The 17,765-nt window shown below is 34.7% G+C and overlaps 1 protein-coding gene across 1 annotated transcript in view; it reads right to left on the reverse strand.

The window, feature by feature from the left end:
- LOC111147752 (triadin) overlaps positions 1 to 17,765 on the reverse strand; it is a 296,121-nt gene that overhangs the window by 93,116 nt on the left and 185,240 nt on the right. Inside the window, 6 exon segments of the mRNA XM_022503974.1 lie at positions 680 to 727; positions 9,938 to 9,964; positions 12,034 to 12,060; positions 12,179 to 12,211; positions 15,567 to 15,584; positions 16,328 to 16,357. Coding sequence (XP_022359682.1) covers positions 680 to 727; positions 9,938 to 9,964; positions 12,034 to 12,060; positions 12,179 to 12,211; positions 15,567 to 15,584; positions 16,328 to 16,357 — 183 coding nt within the window.

A 17,765-nucleotide genomic window follows, 5' to 3' on the forward strand; every position in this document is an offset into this window, starting at 1 on the left:
CTATGCCCCTCTGAAACCTTCAGTTTGTTTCCCAGAGTCCATAGTCTCATCATGATGATTATTTTTAATGTATATTAATGTTCTTAAAAATATTATTTAAAATGTCTCCTTTTAAAGGGAGTCAATATTCATATAAGTAGTTGCCTCTGATTAGACATGGCAAAAGAAATAACTTTGAAAACTTAAATTCCAAACTTCCCAATATTTCTTAAAGCAAAATGTCCCCAAATGAGCATTTCAAGGAGCACATTTTCTAATTTAATATTATGCAAGCACAAAGTGAACATTGTTCACATAAGCTCTCCTCATCCAAGTTTCATCTGTTCAATCCCTGCCTTCCTAAGGCAGTATATTGAATTAGGATGCTCTCCAGATGATTGGGATGCTGTTGAGCTTAAATAGCAGCATTTCTTCAATTTTTCAAACACTAACTTGCAATTGGACTATAATTACTAGTTTTAGTTTATCACCCTAAAGGAATGAAACCATTGGCACTAGAACACTGAAGACAAAGACTTGGGAACATGGATACCATAAATCTTGTGCAAAGTAGGTTTGTTTTTGTATCAATGAAATAGTAAAATCAATATAGAATTCTTCTATAAGAACTGAACAATACATTATGTTAGAAACCTTAGCAGAAATAACCATGACATCTTTTTCTTTAAGCTGCAATTACCTTTTTTAGTTGAGGCAGCACTGGTCTCTTCTTTGGCTCGTTCAGTTTCTGCAAATTCAGATATTAAAGAATGAAACATGGATATCAGAAATGCCAGGTCATTTTCTTAGGATATTATAAGTCAGGCAAGACTAGAAGTGCCCCAAAGATAAAATATGGCACCTGAGAGCAAAGCAAGCAGCAGAGAAAACCACTCTATAAAGCACTTATATATATTTTTAAGTAATGAACTCTCTTATCGCCCCAAGATATAAATCTGTGGCATTAAATTCTTGTCAGTGTAAGTAGTGGCCATAAAACAAGGTAGCTTATTTCACAAAATATACTGGAATACTAATTAGTTTATATTCAAACCTAAAATGATGTATGAGTTGTGGGGAGGAGGACTTCAAAGGACTTCTTCATTTAGCCTGTAATTATGGGGGTGGTAAGCAGTATTTGACCTCAATCAATTAGCTTTGTATTATAAAAGATTCACCATAATATTATAGAAAATTCCAATTGAATATTTTTTCTGAGAGAGACACACACACACACAGAGAGAAATGAAAAGCCAAAGTGTATATTTGCAGTTTCTCTGAATATCTAGTGTGGAATGTAAAGGAGCTGCCTTGAAGACATAATCTGGAATGCTGGTCCTACTACACAATTTTGGACCTCAAGTCAAAGCTAATTAAAGTTTTCTCTAATTCATAAGAAAACAAGAAAAATAACAAGGAACTGGTGAATATTTACAAATCTTCATCTACTTATTTTACTAACTTTTTTTTGTAATGTTGTTCTCCTTTGTCACCTATATTTTTATGTTTATTTTTATTCTTATTAGTATCTGTATGTATCCCCCTCACTCCTATACATTCAGCAGCCGGGGCTCTGGACTCTTCATGTCCCTTTGCCCTCCCTGTGTCACAGACCTTGGGCTGTGAGAAAAATCAGATGTCAGAGGAGACCTTCACATTATGTTTAGGCTTTAATTCCATAATATTAGATACCAGAAGTTTACAAGTTGAGCCTAGACAAGAAGTCATGTAAATATCTTCTTCTCCAGGCTGTCTTAAGACTCTGAGCTCCAGGACTGCCCAGACCCCTGACTTTATATACCTTGCAGATAAAGACTTTACACCAATGGTTCTCTAACTAGAGCGTGCAGCAGATTCACTCCGCGGGCTGTTGAAACACAGATGCTGAGCCCAGAGGTTTTGCTTCCGTGAGTCTGGAGCATGTCCTGAGAATTTACATTTCTAATCAGTTCCCAGGTGATGCTTATGCTGCTAGTCCAGACCATAGTCTGAAAACTGTTTACCAAACTTCCCCTAAGAGACAATCAAGACATTCTTCTGTGAGCCCCATCCCTGTTTACCTCAGTTACCACCACAAGTTTAGGCTTCCAGCAGAAAACAGAATTCACATTTCTTTTTTTTTTTTTCACATTTCTTTTAAAAACAAAATCTTTACAAAATCCTTCCAAAGTCAACTCCCCACCACAGTACACACCCTTGCATTAGAACGTGGGCTTTGCTTTCTTCTTTTAACTACACCCAAGCTCCTTAAGGACACTGCGTCCCTGCAAGCCATCTTCTAAAATGGAGAAGGTTTGTTTTCCCATCCCCTGCATACCAAAGTGCCTGGAGGTGATGTATATATCCTCTTTACTTCTTATTACTTCTCAAAGGTTGTTACCTCCTTGCGTCCTCTAAATCTCAGTTCCTTTGAAATACACACTGTTAGGTTGCCCCTGGCTCTATGTCTCTTTTTCATTGTCATTAACTGACCTTATACTCAGAGCTCCATCCCACATTGAGTAATTTTACACACAGCTGTCATCCTCTCCATTACTACTGGGGGATTTCATTCAGAACGAGTCTCAGCAAACCATAAGAGACTTTTAATCACAGAAAACAAGCTGAGGGTTGTTGATGCAGAAGGGTGGGAGGGATAGGGTGGCTGGGTGATGGACATTGGGGAGGGTATGTGCTATAGTGAGTGCTGTGAACTGTGTAAGACTGATCATTCACAGACCTGTACCCCTGAAGCAAATAATACATTGTATGTTGAAAGAAAGAAAGAGAGAAAGAGAGAAAGGAAGGAAGGAAGGAGGGAAGGAAGGAAGGAAGGAGGGAAGGAAGGAAGGAAGGAAGGAAGGAAGGAAGGAAGGAAGAAGTCTCAGTCACAGCTGCACATTAGAATAAGCTGGGGACTGTTATCAGTCAATGACTTTCAGATGTAGTAGGCCTAGGCTGGGCTACAGAGCTTTGAAAGCTCTGAGATTCTGAGTTAGTGAGTCTGGGATGAGGCCTGGCTATTCATATATTTGGAAGCTTCCCAAGTTAATCTAATATTTAACGAGGATCAGGAGTCACTTACACACACTGTTCATATGTCTACTTCATCTCTGATTTCCTTGGCCTCCTCACTTCTAAGCACTGGACTCCAGTTCTGTGCTCACTACCACTTGCCAACATACGCTTTACTTCTCTGCTGTCAGAATTCTGATCCCCAAAATCCTATTCTCTGGCACCATTGCACCATTCTTCCCTTTACATCTCGCTTAGTCAAGAACCTTTTCCAAATAGCATCTAACTCCATCAATACTTTCATTCTTCTGATCTTACTCCTTTCTCACTGCTCCAGATCTCCCTCATGTTCTCACTTTTACTCTTAGCAAGCTAATATATAAATGAGCCATGGTGCAATCACTCTCTTCATGTCTGCTTTTATAGTCATCAGCTATAGTAGTCCCCAGCCTGCTTTTATTTATTTAAAAAAAAATTTTTTTTTAAAGATTTTATTTATTCGCTTTAGAGAGCGCACAATCATGGGGAGGGGCAGAGGAAGATGTAGGCTCCTAGCTGAGCAGGGAGTCCGATGTAGGCACTCAATCCCAGGATCCTGAGATCATGACCTGAGCTGAAGGCAGACGCTTAACCTACTGAGCCACCCAGGCACTCATCTCAGGCTGCTTTTAAACTGTTAGGTGGCTAAAGACATCAGAAATTTATTCTTTCACTGTTCTAAAGGCAAGAAATCCAAAATGAAAATGTTGTTTGGCCATTCCCTGAAGCTATTTCTGATTCTCCTGGAAAGAATCCTTCCTTGCTTCTTCTTAGCTTCTGGTGGTTGCTGACAACCCATTTACTAGTTTATAGCTGCATCACCCCAATTTCTCCTTTCTCCCACTTCTCTTCTGTTTATATGTATCTGCATGTATCCATATCTCCCTCTTCTTATAAGGCACCAGTCACTGGATCCAGGGCCCACTCTAATCCAATACGACCTCATCCTAACTTGGTTACTTCTCTAAAGACCCTATTTTGAAATAAGGTCACATTCATGGACACTGACTTAGGACTTTAACATATTCTTTGGGGGGGAGAACACAATTCAATCCATTCAATCCATTACACCCCCAAACACCCTTTATGTTTGCCGCCTGAGCAGTCATCCGAACTTCCACACTGAAGGAAGGCCCTCACGTTGCCGCAGATCTCTCCTGCATGTCTCAGGTCAGTATTTAAACGAGAGCTTAGCACTGACCAGCAAGACTAGCACAGAACTAGGGAAGTTGTTCTCCCATGCTAGACAACTGGCTCATGCATTCTCTCCCCTCCTCAAGCTTCCAGTATCCTGCAGTGTAGAGAGAAGCTGCTACTGAGAGATTCAGAGAGAAAATAAAAGCAGACTAGAGCACCTCCTATTTTCCCTAGCACCAGCACACACCTGCACCATTTGTTTTCCTTTCCATCCCAAAGGATGACCAATCCCTGCCCCATATTTAATACCAGTCCAGCCTGCATCTGCATCTTCTTTTGCCAAGTGAAGGCCTTTCTTCTTGCAAATATTACTTCTATGTGCTACCTCATCAGTTTTCCACTTCAGTGATACTTTCAGAAACATAATATGTCACTCTTGATAACTGCAGACAACCACGTCCTTCACTTCTATCTGCCCCCAAGCCCAGCAGCTCATCTCTCTGTGGTCCATCACAGAGGCCAGGAAGCTGCAACACGATGTCGCCACTTCTATCTCTTCATGCTCTGGGCTTTTAAAGCCTGATTAATTATGAAAAATATTATAGAAAGGAGAGGCATAAAGAAAAATACATCATATGTATGTGCACATTTTAAAGAATGGTAATAAAAAATATGGTCACCTTTATAACATCCTGTGAGCATAAAAATAAAACATTGTCAAAGCCTTTGAAACCTTCTACTACCTCATGCCTTTCCCTTCATCTCAGAATTATTATTGTCTTAAATTTCATATTAATCATTTCCCTATTTTCAGTAGAGTTTTTTTAATTACATGTACTTATCTCTAAAGAAAAATAAGACCATTTTATACAGATCAAATTATATAGTTTAGTGAGATAACTATAAAAATTGATTTCTACTGCAAAATTCTTATGACTTCTTTCAAAACATCGTATTGAGATGCAGTGTCAAAATAGGTAAAGTAGTTATTAGACTAGGGTAGCTCTAGTGACTTTGGAAGCTTATATAAACAAACCAAATCCCGAGTCATTTAGATTTTTCTGGAATCTGAATCTTGATAACTGAATCTGGAATCTGGAATCTTTTGTTCTTAACTAAAAGTAGAACTATCTGGGACGCCTGGGTGGCTCAGTTGGTTAAGCAGCTGCCTTCAGCTCAGGTCATGATCCCAGCATCCTGGGATCGAGTCCCACATCGGGCTCCTTGCTCATCAGGGAGCCTGCTTCTCCCTCTGCCTCTGCCTGCCATTCTGTCTGCCTGTGCTTGCTCTCTCTCCCTCTCTCTCTCTGACTAATAAATAAATAAAATCTTTAAAAAAAAAAAAAATTTATAAAAGTAGAACTATCATGACAGCCAAATAACTAAATTTTCCCAAATAAGACAAACACCTAAGTTCTAGTCAATTAAATTATTTCTTGGCTTTGCTTCTGTGCCTTCTTAAACCTCTGCCCTAGCCACTGTCTATGAGCACCTCTAAGTACTTTTTCATTTTTAATTCAAATTGTTTGCTTAAATAAATTCAGTTTAACCTTTTACAGAAGCCATGTTGACATGAGTAGCTGTAGTTAATTGTCAATTTTAACTGTTGTATACTATTCCTACACACACACACACACACACACACACACACACTCTAATAATTATACATCCATTCTCCTGCCAATGGACATTAGGTCATGTATAATTTTGTGCTGTTACAAGTAACCCTGCTAAGAACATTCACATATATGTCTCCTGGTACAGTGAGCAAAATTTTCTTAGAAGTGAAATTACTGGGTCATAGCATTTGCTCATGTTTAATATTTCCATATAAATGCCACAGTGTTTCTCCAAATTTTATATTCATGCCAACAGTGCATGTGAGAGTTTCTATAGCTTCATATCATTATCATTATAAGAATAAACATTTTTCTCTTTTTTGGTCAATCTGGCATGTGTGCAACAGTATCTTACTCTGCTTTTAAGTAAAATTCCATTATTCTAAGAGACTGAATATCTTTTGATATATTTATAAGCCATTTGTGGAGGGGTTTTTTTTTTTTTTTGATACTTACTTATATATTTTTGTCCATTTTTTTTCCTGCTCACTATCAAGTTCTTTGTCTTATTTTTCATTTATGGAGTTATTTATTTTTTTGCTACTTAACTCTTGTTACTAATATGTGCTACAAATATCTTTTCCAAGTGTGTATCTTATCTTTTCTTAGAATTATATCAGTACTATTTTGAATTTATTCGGTCAGCATTGTCTGTGATTTGGGTTGTGATCTTGCAATTTATTATCCAAACTGAGCAAGTGAAAGGAGGTGCTAGTAATAATTATTCTGAAATGGTATGAATATGAGTATGAAGATTGCCTTAACCAACTGAGATTCATGGTTATACATGTCATCCAATCTGTGTTCTAGACCCACCTCATTAATATCAGATCTGTTTTTCAGGCCCATAGATATTCCCCCTAGTAACTTCCATGGCAGAGTACATAAATGAATCCCAGAGTCCATGCCACTTTTTTGACTAATATAAATTGTCCCCAACTACCTCTTCTAATATATATATATATATATATATATATATATATATATACATATATATATATATGACTAATGAAATTAAAAAGGACCTTTTTTTTTCTTTTTAAAAAGTAATCTCTACACCCAATATGGGGTTCAAACTCACAACCCCAAGATCAAGTCACATGCTCCACTGACTAAGCCAGCCAGATGACCCAAAGGGACTTTATTTTAAAATTCTGTATACTAGCTTTTCCTGAAGAATGCTGAGATGTGTTAGTAGATCAAGTGATTGACATCTGACTTACATATTTAGGTACTGAAATGTAGTTAAGGCGATAAACATAGGCTTGGTGGCTGAGCATACCACAAATCTAATGCAGTGCGAATATCCTATGCCATTTCATATAAATTTGAACCCACAATTTAAAATGACAATTCAAAATGGGTAGTCACTTTTGGCCACTGATCTGGTCTTTAGAGCCTTTTTTACTCAAAATTCAAACTGAGCAGAGGCTGGGAAAGCATGTACATGGAATACATGATCAGAGCCCTGTGGTCCTTGATATGAAGAAGGAAGTAAAATATAGCAGTGTTTCCCAAGATTTTGAGGCACTGTGGTGACTGAAGTGTCCTTGGGGGGGAAAAAGGTACATTGTAGTCAATTATATTTGCTAATCATTATCTACTATTCCCTCTTGAAGATTCACCAAGGAGAATGTCAAGGATCTGAAATGACCGAGGGCTAAAAAATCTGTTTGTTGTGTCCTCTTCCTGCTTGGAAATGGAAAAGTCATAGCATCAACTCCTATGTGGCTATCCGGCATGTGGGAAAGCAGGTACAGCGCACTGTGGAGAAAGGAACTGGGTATGTTGAGGCATTTCTGTACATCCTATGATAAAGGAATTTGTGTTGACTTGCAGAAGTTGTAAATCTAGGTTTGGCATACCTGCTTGGTCTAAGGTAGTCTTCCTCCAACCACATAATCTCTGACACATAACTCTGTATGTAGCAGTATTAAGTGCCCTTCCACAGTACTACATCATTGAACCTGGAAGATTTCCCTTTTCTTCAAGTTCATAACCAGCATCCTGAACTGTTACAGTTTCCAAGTGTGTATATGTTCTCCAGTATTTTTCCTACAGTAATTTTGGTTTCCTCAAGATCTAGAAGAAATGGTTCCACAACACCAACTTAATTGACATTCTAATGATTTCCTTGAATGAAGTGCTAATGCCAAATTACCTTTTATTTTTCCCATAGCAGTCAATCTCACCTGTCCTCTTTAATTCAATACCATGCAATTGTATCACATAAATACTTAATTTATCTTAATTAAGCTATACATCTCACTCTCATTTGCTCTCATAGTCTAATATAAAATCATATCCCAAATGTTTAGGTTACATACACAAACCTATGTGTACCATGCCAAATGGGTAATTTTAGGAATTTTTAAGAGTATTTTTAATGATATGCAATCTTTACATTAGGCAATAACTTTATAAATGGCCCACTGTATATAAAAGATGTGAAAAAATTCCTCTGTAGTATGGTTTCAAGACTGAAAAGCAATTCTTAGTAGAAGAAATGGATGGTCATGTTATTAATACAGAATTTAAACAATTTATGAATTATCTCTAATTTTTTTTATTGAAGGATAATGCCCATGTTAGGTCTAAATCTCTCAAGCATATGGAGAGTTGAGAATTCATTCTTTTGAAACTTTTATATTGGGTCTAAGATGATTTAGCAACCTAATTTGCTAATTTCCTGCAAAAGATGCTGATCTCTTCAGAACTTGATTAGATAGTGTGCTTCATAGATAGCAGAACTTACAGAGTTGTTTTACTGCAAATCAACATTTTTATCTATATGTCACATTTTTCTAGGAAGAGAATGTTCATTTTTAGCATAATCTTCAATCTAAAGTTCTCTACCACTGCTGCAAAATTATCAGTTTTGTTTTATATATTTTCTTGATTATGCACTTCTACAGACTAAGTATTAGCATACTGAAGATTCCATAATACAGAGTTCCAATCAGCTTTACATTCAACTAAAAATTTTCATGAAAATATAAATGGAATTTTAGATTCATATTACACCTCTCAATCAAAGTCTATAATGTCTATGTAAACACTTCCAACTGTAATTTTTTAAAAAGCATTCTCACCAAGTTACCCAAGATTATATTTTCTAATTTTTCTCTGATATATCCACCAATGATATACTCTATCTCAAAATCCTGGCACTAAGTAAAACATGCATTTGTTTTATGTAATAGTACCATCATTAATACTCATGCTGTTCTAAACCAAATGAAAAATATAATCATACTTCTATCATGCATAAAACTGAGATTTGACCTGAATATTAGAGAAACTAATATGTTTTTTTCTAAAATCAAATACATGTCATTATACCTAGAGTAATTTTCATTGTGACAATGAAAATGTGACAATCTTTAGGTTGTTCATCTAATGGAGAAAAACCATCAAAGAAACCAGCATTTGTCCCTAAGCGTACTGTCAAAGTTAATATTGATGTAAATGCCATGGAATCAGTTATCAGTCAATATTCATAATCTGAAGATATAAGCCTTAAAAGGAAATTATGACATTACACGAGCAGTAGTTAAAATTGTTGGGAGCTGCATTTCATTAAAGACACAATGAGGGCACCTGGGTGGCTCAGTGGGTTAAGCCTCTGCCTTTGGCTCAGGTCATGATATCAGGGCCCTAGGATTGAGGCCGTGTTGGGCTCTCTGCTCAGCGGGGATCCTGCTTCCCCCCCTTCTCTCTGCCTGCCTCTCACTTACTTGTGATCTCTGTTAAAAAAATAAATAAAATCTTAAAAAAAAATAAGGCACAGTAACTTTCACCGATAGACAAATTACCTTGCCTACTGGTTTGGTCAAGTGATTAATTATTAGGAAAATTAAGTCTGATGTTTTTAAGAAACTGAAGTGATCATTTATTGTGCAAAATAAAAAACAAAAATACAACCACTCAAAAAGGAGTTATGATCTGGACAAATTAACATTTGCAAATGAATATAAATTTTAAGAAGAACAAATTCACAGAAAAGTTTGAATAATTATGTATATTATTTCAACACAACAAATATTACTAGCAAGAAACATTTGGTAAGCCAGCCTCAAAAACTTAGCATTAGCATTGTCTATAGCAGAAAACTTAAATTAGTAAGTATCTGAAATATGCTCTTTTCATTTTTGTTTTATTCAACATACTTGCTTTTACTTGTTTTTCACTTGGAGCTGTTAAAACAAGGAACAATAAAGTCTAAATTAATTACAAGTCCACTATCTCTCTCTAAAATAGTTTTAAAGTTATTTAAAATTTTTTAAAGATTGTATTATAACCTTGGAAACCAAGGAAAACATAGAACTGAGAAGGAGAAAATACAACACTGTGCCATTTTCTTTGGTATAGTATAAATTTGAGCCATGAAACACAGATTTTTCTTTTTTTACATTTATATATCTTCTCTCAACACAGAATGCTCATTCACAACTTACTCATTTTGTTTTGCCTTTTAAATTAGCTAAGAATCTGATTGTTTTTATATACAAGCCAGTGCATTTTCCTTAAGGTGGTAGGAAAAGAACAAAGTGAACTAATAAATTATCCAACGGTTTCAATTGTTAAAATGCAGCTAATTACTGCCAAGCTGTTACACTGTAATCATACCCTGAAATGAACAGATAATGATTTCAAGCAACTTAAGTTATTGTATTTTGTTGGATTTAATATTAGACAATAATGGTTAGCTATTAATATTCTTGAAACCGATTATACCCATTGTCATTCTGCATGTTTCTCCATGTTTATATGTTTCTATGATATATACTCCAGTTTTTTGCATATGTGCACAAATAAGAATATGTGTTTGGCCCACCTGTGGGAATGTTATTCACAAATGAATAAATACTCTGTCCTCTGGGAGGTGGACAAAAACATTCTTTCCCAAAGGATAAATAGTACTAATGTTAATGTGAAATGGTGAAATCTGATCATTTCATCTTGGGAATTATTTAAAAATCATTCCCATTTAAATTTTTTTAAAATGTGGTTATTCTATTTGGTGTTTCTCCTTTCATTTAATAAACATTATCAAGTGTCTACTGTGTGCCTGCCATTATAATAAGCACTCTAATTTCTATTTAAAATGGAAAAAAGAAAAGGTAATGTGATTATAACAGTATAATAAGTCCTATTATAAAGGAGAGAGGATGATGCTATGGGCCGTAGTTAGAGGAATAACTAAATGGATTTGAGTTGTCTGAGGAAGTTTTATAAACTTAGAAGAAAAAGAAATGTAGCTTTTAACCTCTGGTTTGCTCTGAGCTGTGGGAGTAGGGAGCAGTGGGAAACTGTTGAGCTATATTTGTAAGGCTGGTTATTTACATAACATTGAGTAAATGCAATTTCCATTTAAATACAATAAAACGGAAAGAGTAACTAATGGACATTGTATGAATTTGTGACCACCTATACACATACACACACACATACACATATGAAAACTCAGTAAAGTTCTGTGAGTAGAAATCTGAAGGCAAAATCAACATATAATATTTTTAAATGCAGTCCATAAAATAAGATTTAGAAACTTGCATTTATTTTCATTTGAAACAACTAATAGGGCAGACTGAATGCTAGAAACCTTTGAGAAAACCATTTGGTATTCGTACCCACTGCATTTTTAGATGTGTTTGTTTGTATGTGTGTTTTACTGATTGTCTGATTCTCAATTCAATTTTCCCCCATTACAATATAACTATATTGAGGGCAAAATCTACCTCTGCTTTCATTGTAGCTCCCCTGAGTACTCAAGAAATGTCATTAAGTAACATTTTGAATAGGGAGAGGCTATTTGCTGAACTAAATATTCCATATTTTACAAGTAAAGCAATATTGGATGCATTTACAGAAAGTGTGTGGTTTTTTCTTGCTTTGTTTTGTTTTTGTTATTTGACGCTCAACCAGCACTTCTCAAACACTGCTTTGACAGATTCCCTGGGGATCTTAGGAAGTTTCAGATTCTGATTCCGGTCCAGGCTGCAGCCAGAGACACTGTATTTCTAACAACCTGATGCTACTGGTTTACAGGACATCATTGGGTAACAAGAATGTAACATATTATTTGGCTTCTGTATTCTAAAACTGCATTGATGTTAACTCTATGTCAAGAACTTGAAATAAAGACCATGAAGTGAAGGGATTTCCTGCCCTTCCCTGGCATGGCCCTTACCCCCTAAGGCTGCAGCCATAATAAACATTGGGCATCAGGTAGAAAGAACCCAGGAAGGTCAGTCTAACTCACCCGAATGTTCCTTCTTTGATGACTTTGCTGTATCAAACAAGAAAAGAAAAAAGTCAACATTTAAGCAATTCTATTGCATTTCAATATTCAATTGCAAATTAAATAATAAAATGAAAGCGAGACAGAGGGATTTAAAAACGGTTACCTGGTTCCACATGTTTTTCTTTCTTTTCCTGTTCTGAAACATATTATTATTGTTATTATGATGATTCTAATTTTATATGTCCCACTTTAATTGTTTTAACCACAGAGAAACATGTATGTGTTAACACTGGACTGCAGCAACTAATAAAACTAATAAACTAATAAAACTAATAAAACAAATCTTTCCTTCTTTTCCATTCACTGAGTTCCCTCACATAACAGCACAAAACTATCCTATGTAAGAGGAACTAAAATTTTTCATGGATAATAAATCCCCCAAAACTAAAAAGAATCTATAAATGATGGAAAATAATTAATTTGCCCTTATATTAGATCAACATAAAATAAATTTTCATGTTGGATAAAAAATGGATAAATTTTGAACCAATATTTATCAATGGATAAAAATGGACAGATTTCCTATGGACGTCCTCTTTATAGATGAAATCTTCTTATATTGAAAAGTTATTTGTTTAGCTAAGACAAAGACTTTGCTGAGGCAAACTGAAGATACTAAAATAGATTGAATTTTCAGTGGAAAACAAAACGTGCTTCCCTTGTTTTTAGGACAAATGTTCCTTGTAGAGTCCTTATTAGATAGTATTTCTTTTTAAGAACCCATTTTTGTCAATATTATATGAGAAAAAGCATTATTCTGGCCTCAAGAGTAAGATGACACATATTATAATAAGAACTAATTTTATGCAAAATGCAAGTACTAATTTTATACTAAATGCTATTATCTGCAATTCTATTTTTTATTTTGCCTTGACAAGCTTGTCAAATTAAAAGAAGATTTTTCAAGAAATGTTTTAACATAAGTACCTTATTATCAGATTTTTTGAAGAAAAGGTATGGGGAGATTATTTTAAAGTTTCATTCAATGAATACATTTTGGGGACTACAAAATGGGTATGCTGAAAGAATTCTAAGAACTATATTTTAGAAACATAGAGGGCTATCAAATCTTCTAGGGTCATCTCATCAATCTCTAAAGTGTACAATTTTGTTTATCAAGGGTCTAGTCATGTAAGAATAAGAAGTGAGTAATCCACTCACAAGGAGAATGTAGGCAGTAAAACAAATAAAAAAAAATGACTTGACCAAGTGTCACATATCAGAAAGAAGATATTTAGGTGACTTAGCTACTGAGAACATTACCAAAAGTTGTTTGAAAACATGGAGTAATTAAATGTGTTGCTTAATCTTTTGCTGAACTGAAGCAACATTCATGTAATATTTCTAAGAAATTGCAAAGTGATGACAGTTGGAAAAATACTAGAAGTTGATCTGGGTATGTATCAAAATTGAATTCCAGCTATATGTTATATTACAAAGCTAAAATAAGGGCCTTCCAGTCACATCCAAAAGCCATCATATAAACAGAAATATACCTGTGCTAATTTGGAACAATGTGAAGAAAAGGTTGTTGAGGATACTTATTATTATGTAGGATAATTCAGGATGTAATTATTGAATTATCTTTAATAAATACAGATTAAGGTACCTTTTAATTTGACAGGGACTAACAAATCCTATCTATAATTGATATTTTTTACTTTTTATTTTGAAAAAATTATAGATCACAAGAATATTCAAAAATATGTGTGTGATGGTCCCATGTTTTGCCACCAAGATTTATTTTAAATTAAAAAAAGAACGACTTCTTAATTGTGATAACTAGAAAAGTAGAAGCAAAATAAGAATATAGGGATGGAGATATACAACTGAATGAAGCAATCTTAAAGACAAAAAATCTAAATCAAACAAATTCAAAGATACAACAATCAACAAGAATAAAAGCAAGTCTAGTGGCATCTGGTGTCCCAGTCAGTGGAGCATCTCACTCTTGGTTTCAGCTCAGGTCATAATCCAGTGGGTCCTGGGATCCAGCCCCAAGTAACGCCCCTGTCCCCCAGCAGGGAGTCAGCTTCCCCTCTCTTTCTTCTTCTGCCCCTCCCTGCCTTTCATTCTCCACCTGAGCCTTTGAACTCTCTCTCAAATAAATAAATCTTAAAAAAGAAGCAGGATACTCTAGATGAAAAACCAGAGCAAATACATTAATTTAAAGAGAGTTATTAGTTGTTTAGAGGAAAATTCTTTTTCTTTTTGCTAATACTGCCCAAGTCGCAATCCACTGAACTTCTCAATGAAGGAAGCAGTTGGGGTATAAATGAATGCCCAGGATGGCATTTTTTTTCTTAAATGAAATATACCAGTGCTCCGAAGATTGCCAAGGAGATGCAGTGTATCTGTGAGATCTTTTAAATTACATAGCCTGCAATAAAGTGAGGGCCTTATGGTTATAGATATATAATTTAACATCAATTTTCACATCTCTGGTTGTCCTCCATTTTCCTGCTGGTGCAATGGTTTATAGAGTGTTTCTGTATCCACGAGCCAGTCTCATCAGCAGCTGTGCATACACATAAATCTGAAACTGAAGGAACACATACTTCTCTATAGATAGATTGCTCCCCCTGGCTGAGTTGTACTATAATTTCATGATTCATCCCACAGAATATTTTAGAGCATTTTTATGACATAGAATGCCTCAGTGTCCTAACCTTTTGCAGGGTCAAAACATACATTTAATTTTCAAAAAAGTGGCATATATTTTTAAACAGATTTTTTAAAATATCACTGGGATCCTTTAAAACTCTGCATTTCTGGGAATGTAATGATTTTTAATGGCTGATTGAGTAAGGTTAAGTTGGGAGTTTTTTGTTCCCATTTGTTCAACATGTCCTAATTTCTTCAGAGGAAAGCGTGTATTTGCAAAAGATACAACCTCAAGGCATCTATCTAGCTTTACTGTTAGCAAACAGCTCTAACACAGTGTTAGAGCAACAGTGGATACTGCCGAAGGCATGTATTCCAAGCAATGCTATTACAACAAAACTTATAGTGCTTGTGGGGGGAAATCACATTAAGAACGAAATGTCACATATCATATGAACATGCCAAAATACTTATGGATTACAAGAAGAAAGATAATGGGAAAGTGGTTATCAAACCAGCCTGAAAAAGAACTTCCATTTGGTCTTTTTTAAGGACTCAGAACAAACCAGATTACAGGGACTAAATTTACATTAACAGTTTTGGTTAGTGAAATGAACTTGTAATTTTGGTTATGAGGCTGTGGATAATATCATTAGACAATTGTATGAATATGGAAAAGGACTTTAAGAATGACTGCCATGGTTTTCAGTCCCTCTGACTCTCAGGTTGTATATTTTTTCATTCTAACAAAAAAACAAGTACAGTTCACATGCATAACATATAAAAAAGATATTCAAAACTACGAGTCTAAATATACCAGCAGGCCAATAATAATTGTAAAGAGAAAAACACATATACACAAATACAATTTACATGCATTTCCTTACTTTTTCCCTTGGGGTGTTCTGTTGGAAAAAATGAAAACAAAACAAACAAACAAACAAACAAAAACAATTGGTCTTATGCTCTTAAAATCTTCAAAGATAAAATTACTCCCCCAATAGGTTGACTAGACGATAATTTTTCCAACCCCTTCCCCCATTCTCTCTCCTCAAATTTCATTGTTGGTCTGAGGTATTGCCAATTACTACCGAAAGTGTTTCCAGAATTTGAGTGCAAAACATTGACAATGAATCAGCCTAGGATTACACACACTGTTTAGCCACTTTCAATGACTTATACCTTGCAGTCTCTTAAACACAGGTGAACACATAATTACATACAAGCAAACATGAAAAAAACAGGTATCCTTGCCAGATGAGTTATGATTCTACTCAAGACTTAATAGGAACAATTCAGTTTCTGATTGATGCTAGTGTATCCAAGATTAATTGAATTTATGCTTTCTAGTAAAATACACTCTTGATACTGAACGTTGTTCAATTTCTTGTCAAGCAAACATTTCTTTGAAAACAATTATTGTGAAAAGTAAACATACGCAGTATTTGTTTTTTATTTTGCCAAATAAATCTCATAACAATAGTGGCAGTAAAGATTTGACTCTTTCCTTCAAATTCCTTCTCTCTCTCTCTCTTTCTTTCTCTCTCCTATCCCATATATAATTTTTTCTTCTATAATTGTCCTTTAAGAAGAAATGCAATTTGGTATTCATCAAACATAAGACAGAAAAGGAAAATATTTCCAATACCTTCTACCGGGGTTTTTGTTTTCTTAGAATCTGAAAACACAAAAATAAATTATTGATAAAGCAGATATCATAAATTAACAACTTATTAGTTTACAATAAAATGCCAAATACTCTGAAATAATCTTCTGTAAAGTAGACTGATCTCATAATGTATTTCTAGAATATGGGGCTCAGGGAGAAAGTACTCTGTTTTTGAGAAGATGAGTATTAGAGTGAGGCAGTACATAAGAAATTTTCTGAAATAGAAAGACTTCAAAAAAATGACAGAGATGAAAGAAAATACCCACATCAGTTTGCACAGAGATTACATTGTGCCTATCAAAGCTAATAACCTTTTAATAGAAAGTCAAGCTGAGCCAATATATGGTCTGCTTCCATAAAGATGGGCTGAAGCCTGTGAATTTAGTCTGTGGTTTCTTCATTTGCTCAATCTAAAGCCACTGAGATCACCTGCTTTGCCCTCCCCAAGTAATCAATATATTTACAATACAAATATTCAATTATTTCTGTTGTAATGGGGAAAAAAACAGGTTGAGGTTAGCTCAAAGGTTACTGATGAATACATTGTATTTAGTAGCTGTTATGGAGTAATGTTTATTCAGTGGTCAGCAGACATCTATTTTATTTTTAGTCTTTTGGATATTCAGCCTAGATCTGAAAATTTTATTACTTTTTAGTATTTAGGTCATGCAACTTTCTGTTCCTATAACTTGAAAATAAAATGAGAGGGTTTTGACCCCATTTATTTTAGAATAGAGGCATCTAAAGTTTCTGCTCAGAAATATTTTATTTATCTTCTGTGGTTTTTCCTTTATCTCTTCTGTAACTTGACTTTGAAATTTTCTGGCTATTACTGAAATTATAATTGTAATAATGAGCTATAAGTTGATAATTGCAAAAGGTAGATAAACTGTTCTCTGGCTGATAATTATATGCTTGGCGGAGTTGTATGACTTATAGGGAAGTGTTTGGTACTTCACAGTGAAGTAATAGAGCTAAAATGTTTGAAGATGACAATGGGAATTTATTCACGAAAGGCAGTTAGATGGTCAACTGAGTTGTTTTATGAAAAATGATAACCAATGACAGTAATAGTGAAGTAGAAGTAAAAACTCACTTCCATAGAAACAGAAGCTAGACACACAATTTAGGAAACCAACTTGAGAAAGAAACCTGAGAAAGTCATAAAAATGAGCATGCTTTTTGATATAGTAATTCCACTACTAGAAATCCAAAGAGAAAAATGCTGAATTATCATAAAAATATATAAAGGAAAAAGCATTTTTCATGAAATTGTTTTATATGTGTAAATAATGAGAATATTAAACAGTACTTTCTGAACAGGATTGGAACTGATAAAGAATTCATTAACGTCCGCATAATAGAAAAATACGGCCATTCAAGTGATATTTTTGCAATGTTTTCTCTGTGTTTCTAA

This window comes from Enhydra lutris, unplaced genomic scaffold (genome assembly GCF_002288905.1).
Source record: "Enhydra lutris kenyoni isolate GAN:26980312 unplaced genomic scaffold, ASM228890v2 scaffoldscaffold17, whole genome shotgun sequence".
Taxonomy (NCBI): domain Eukaryota; kingdom Metazoa; phylum Chordata; class Mammalia; order Carnivora; family Mustelidae; genus Enhydra; species Enhydra lutris.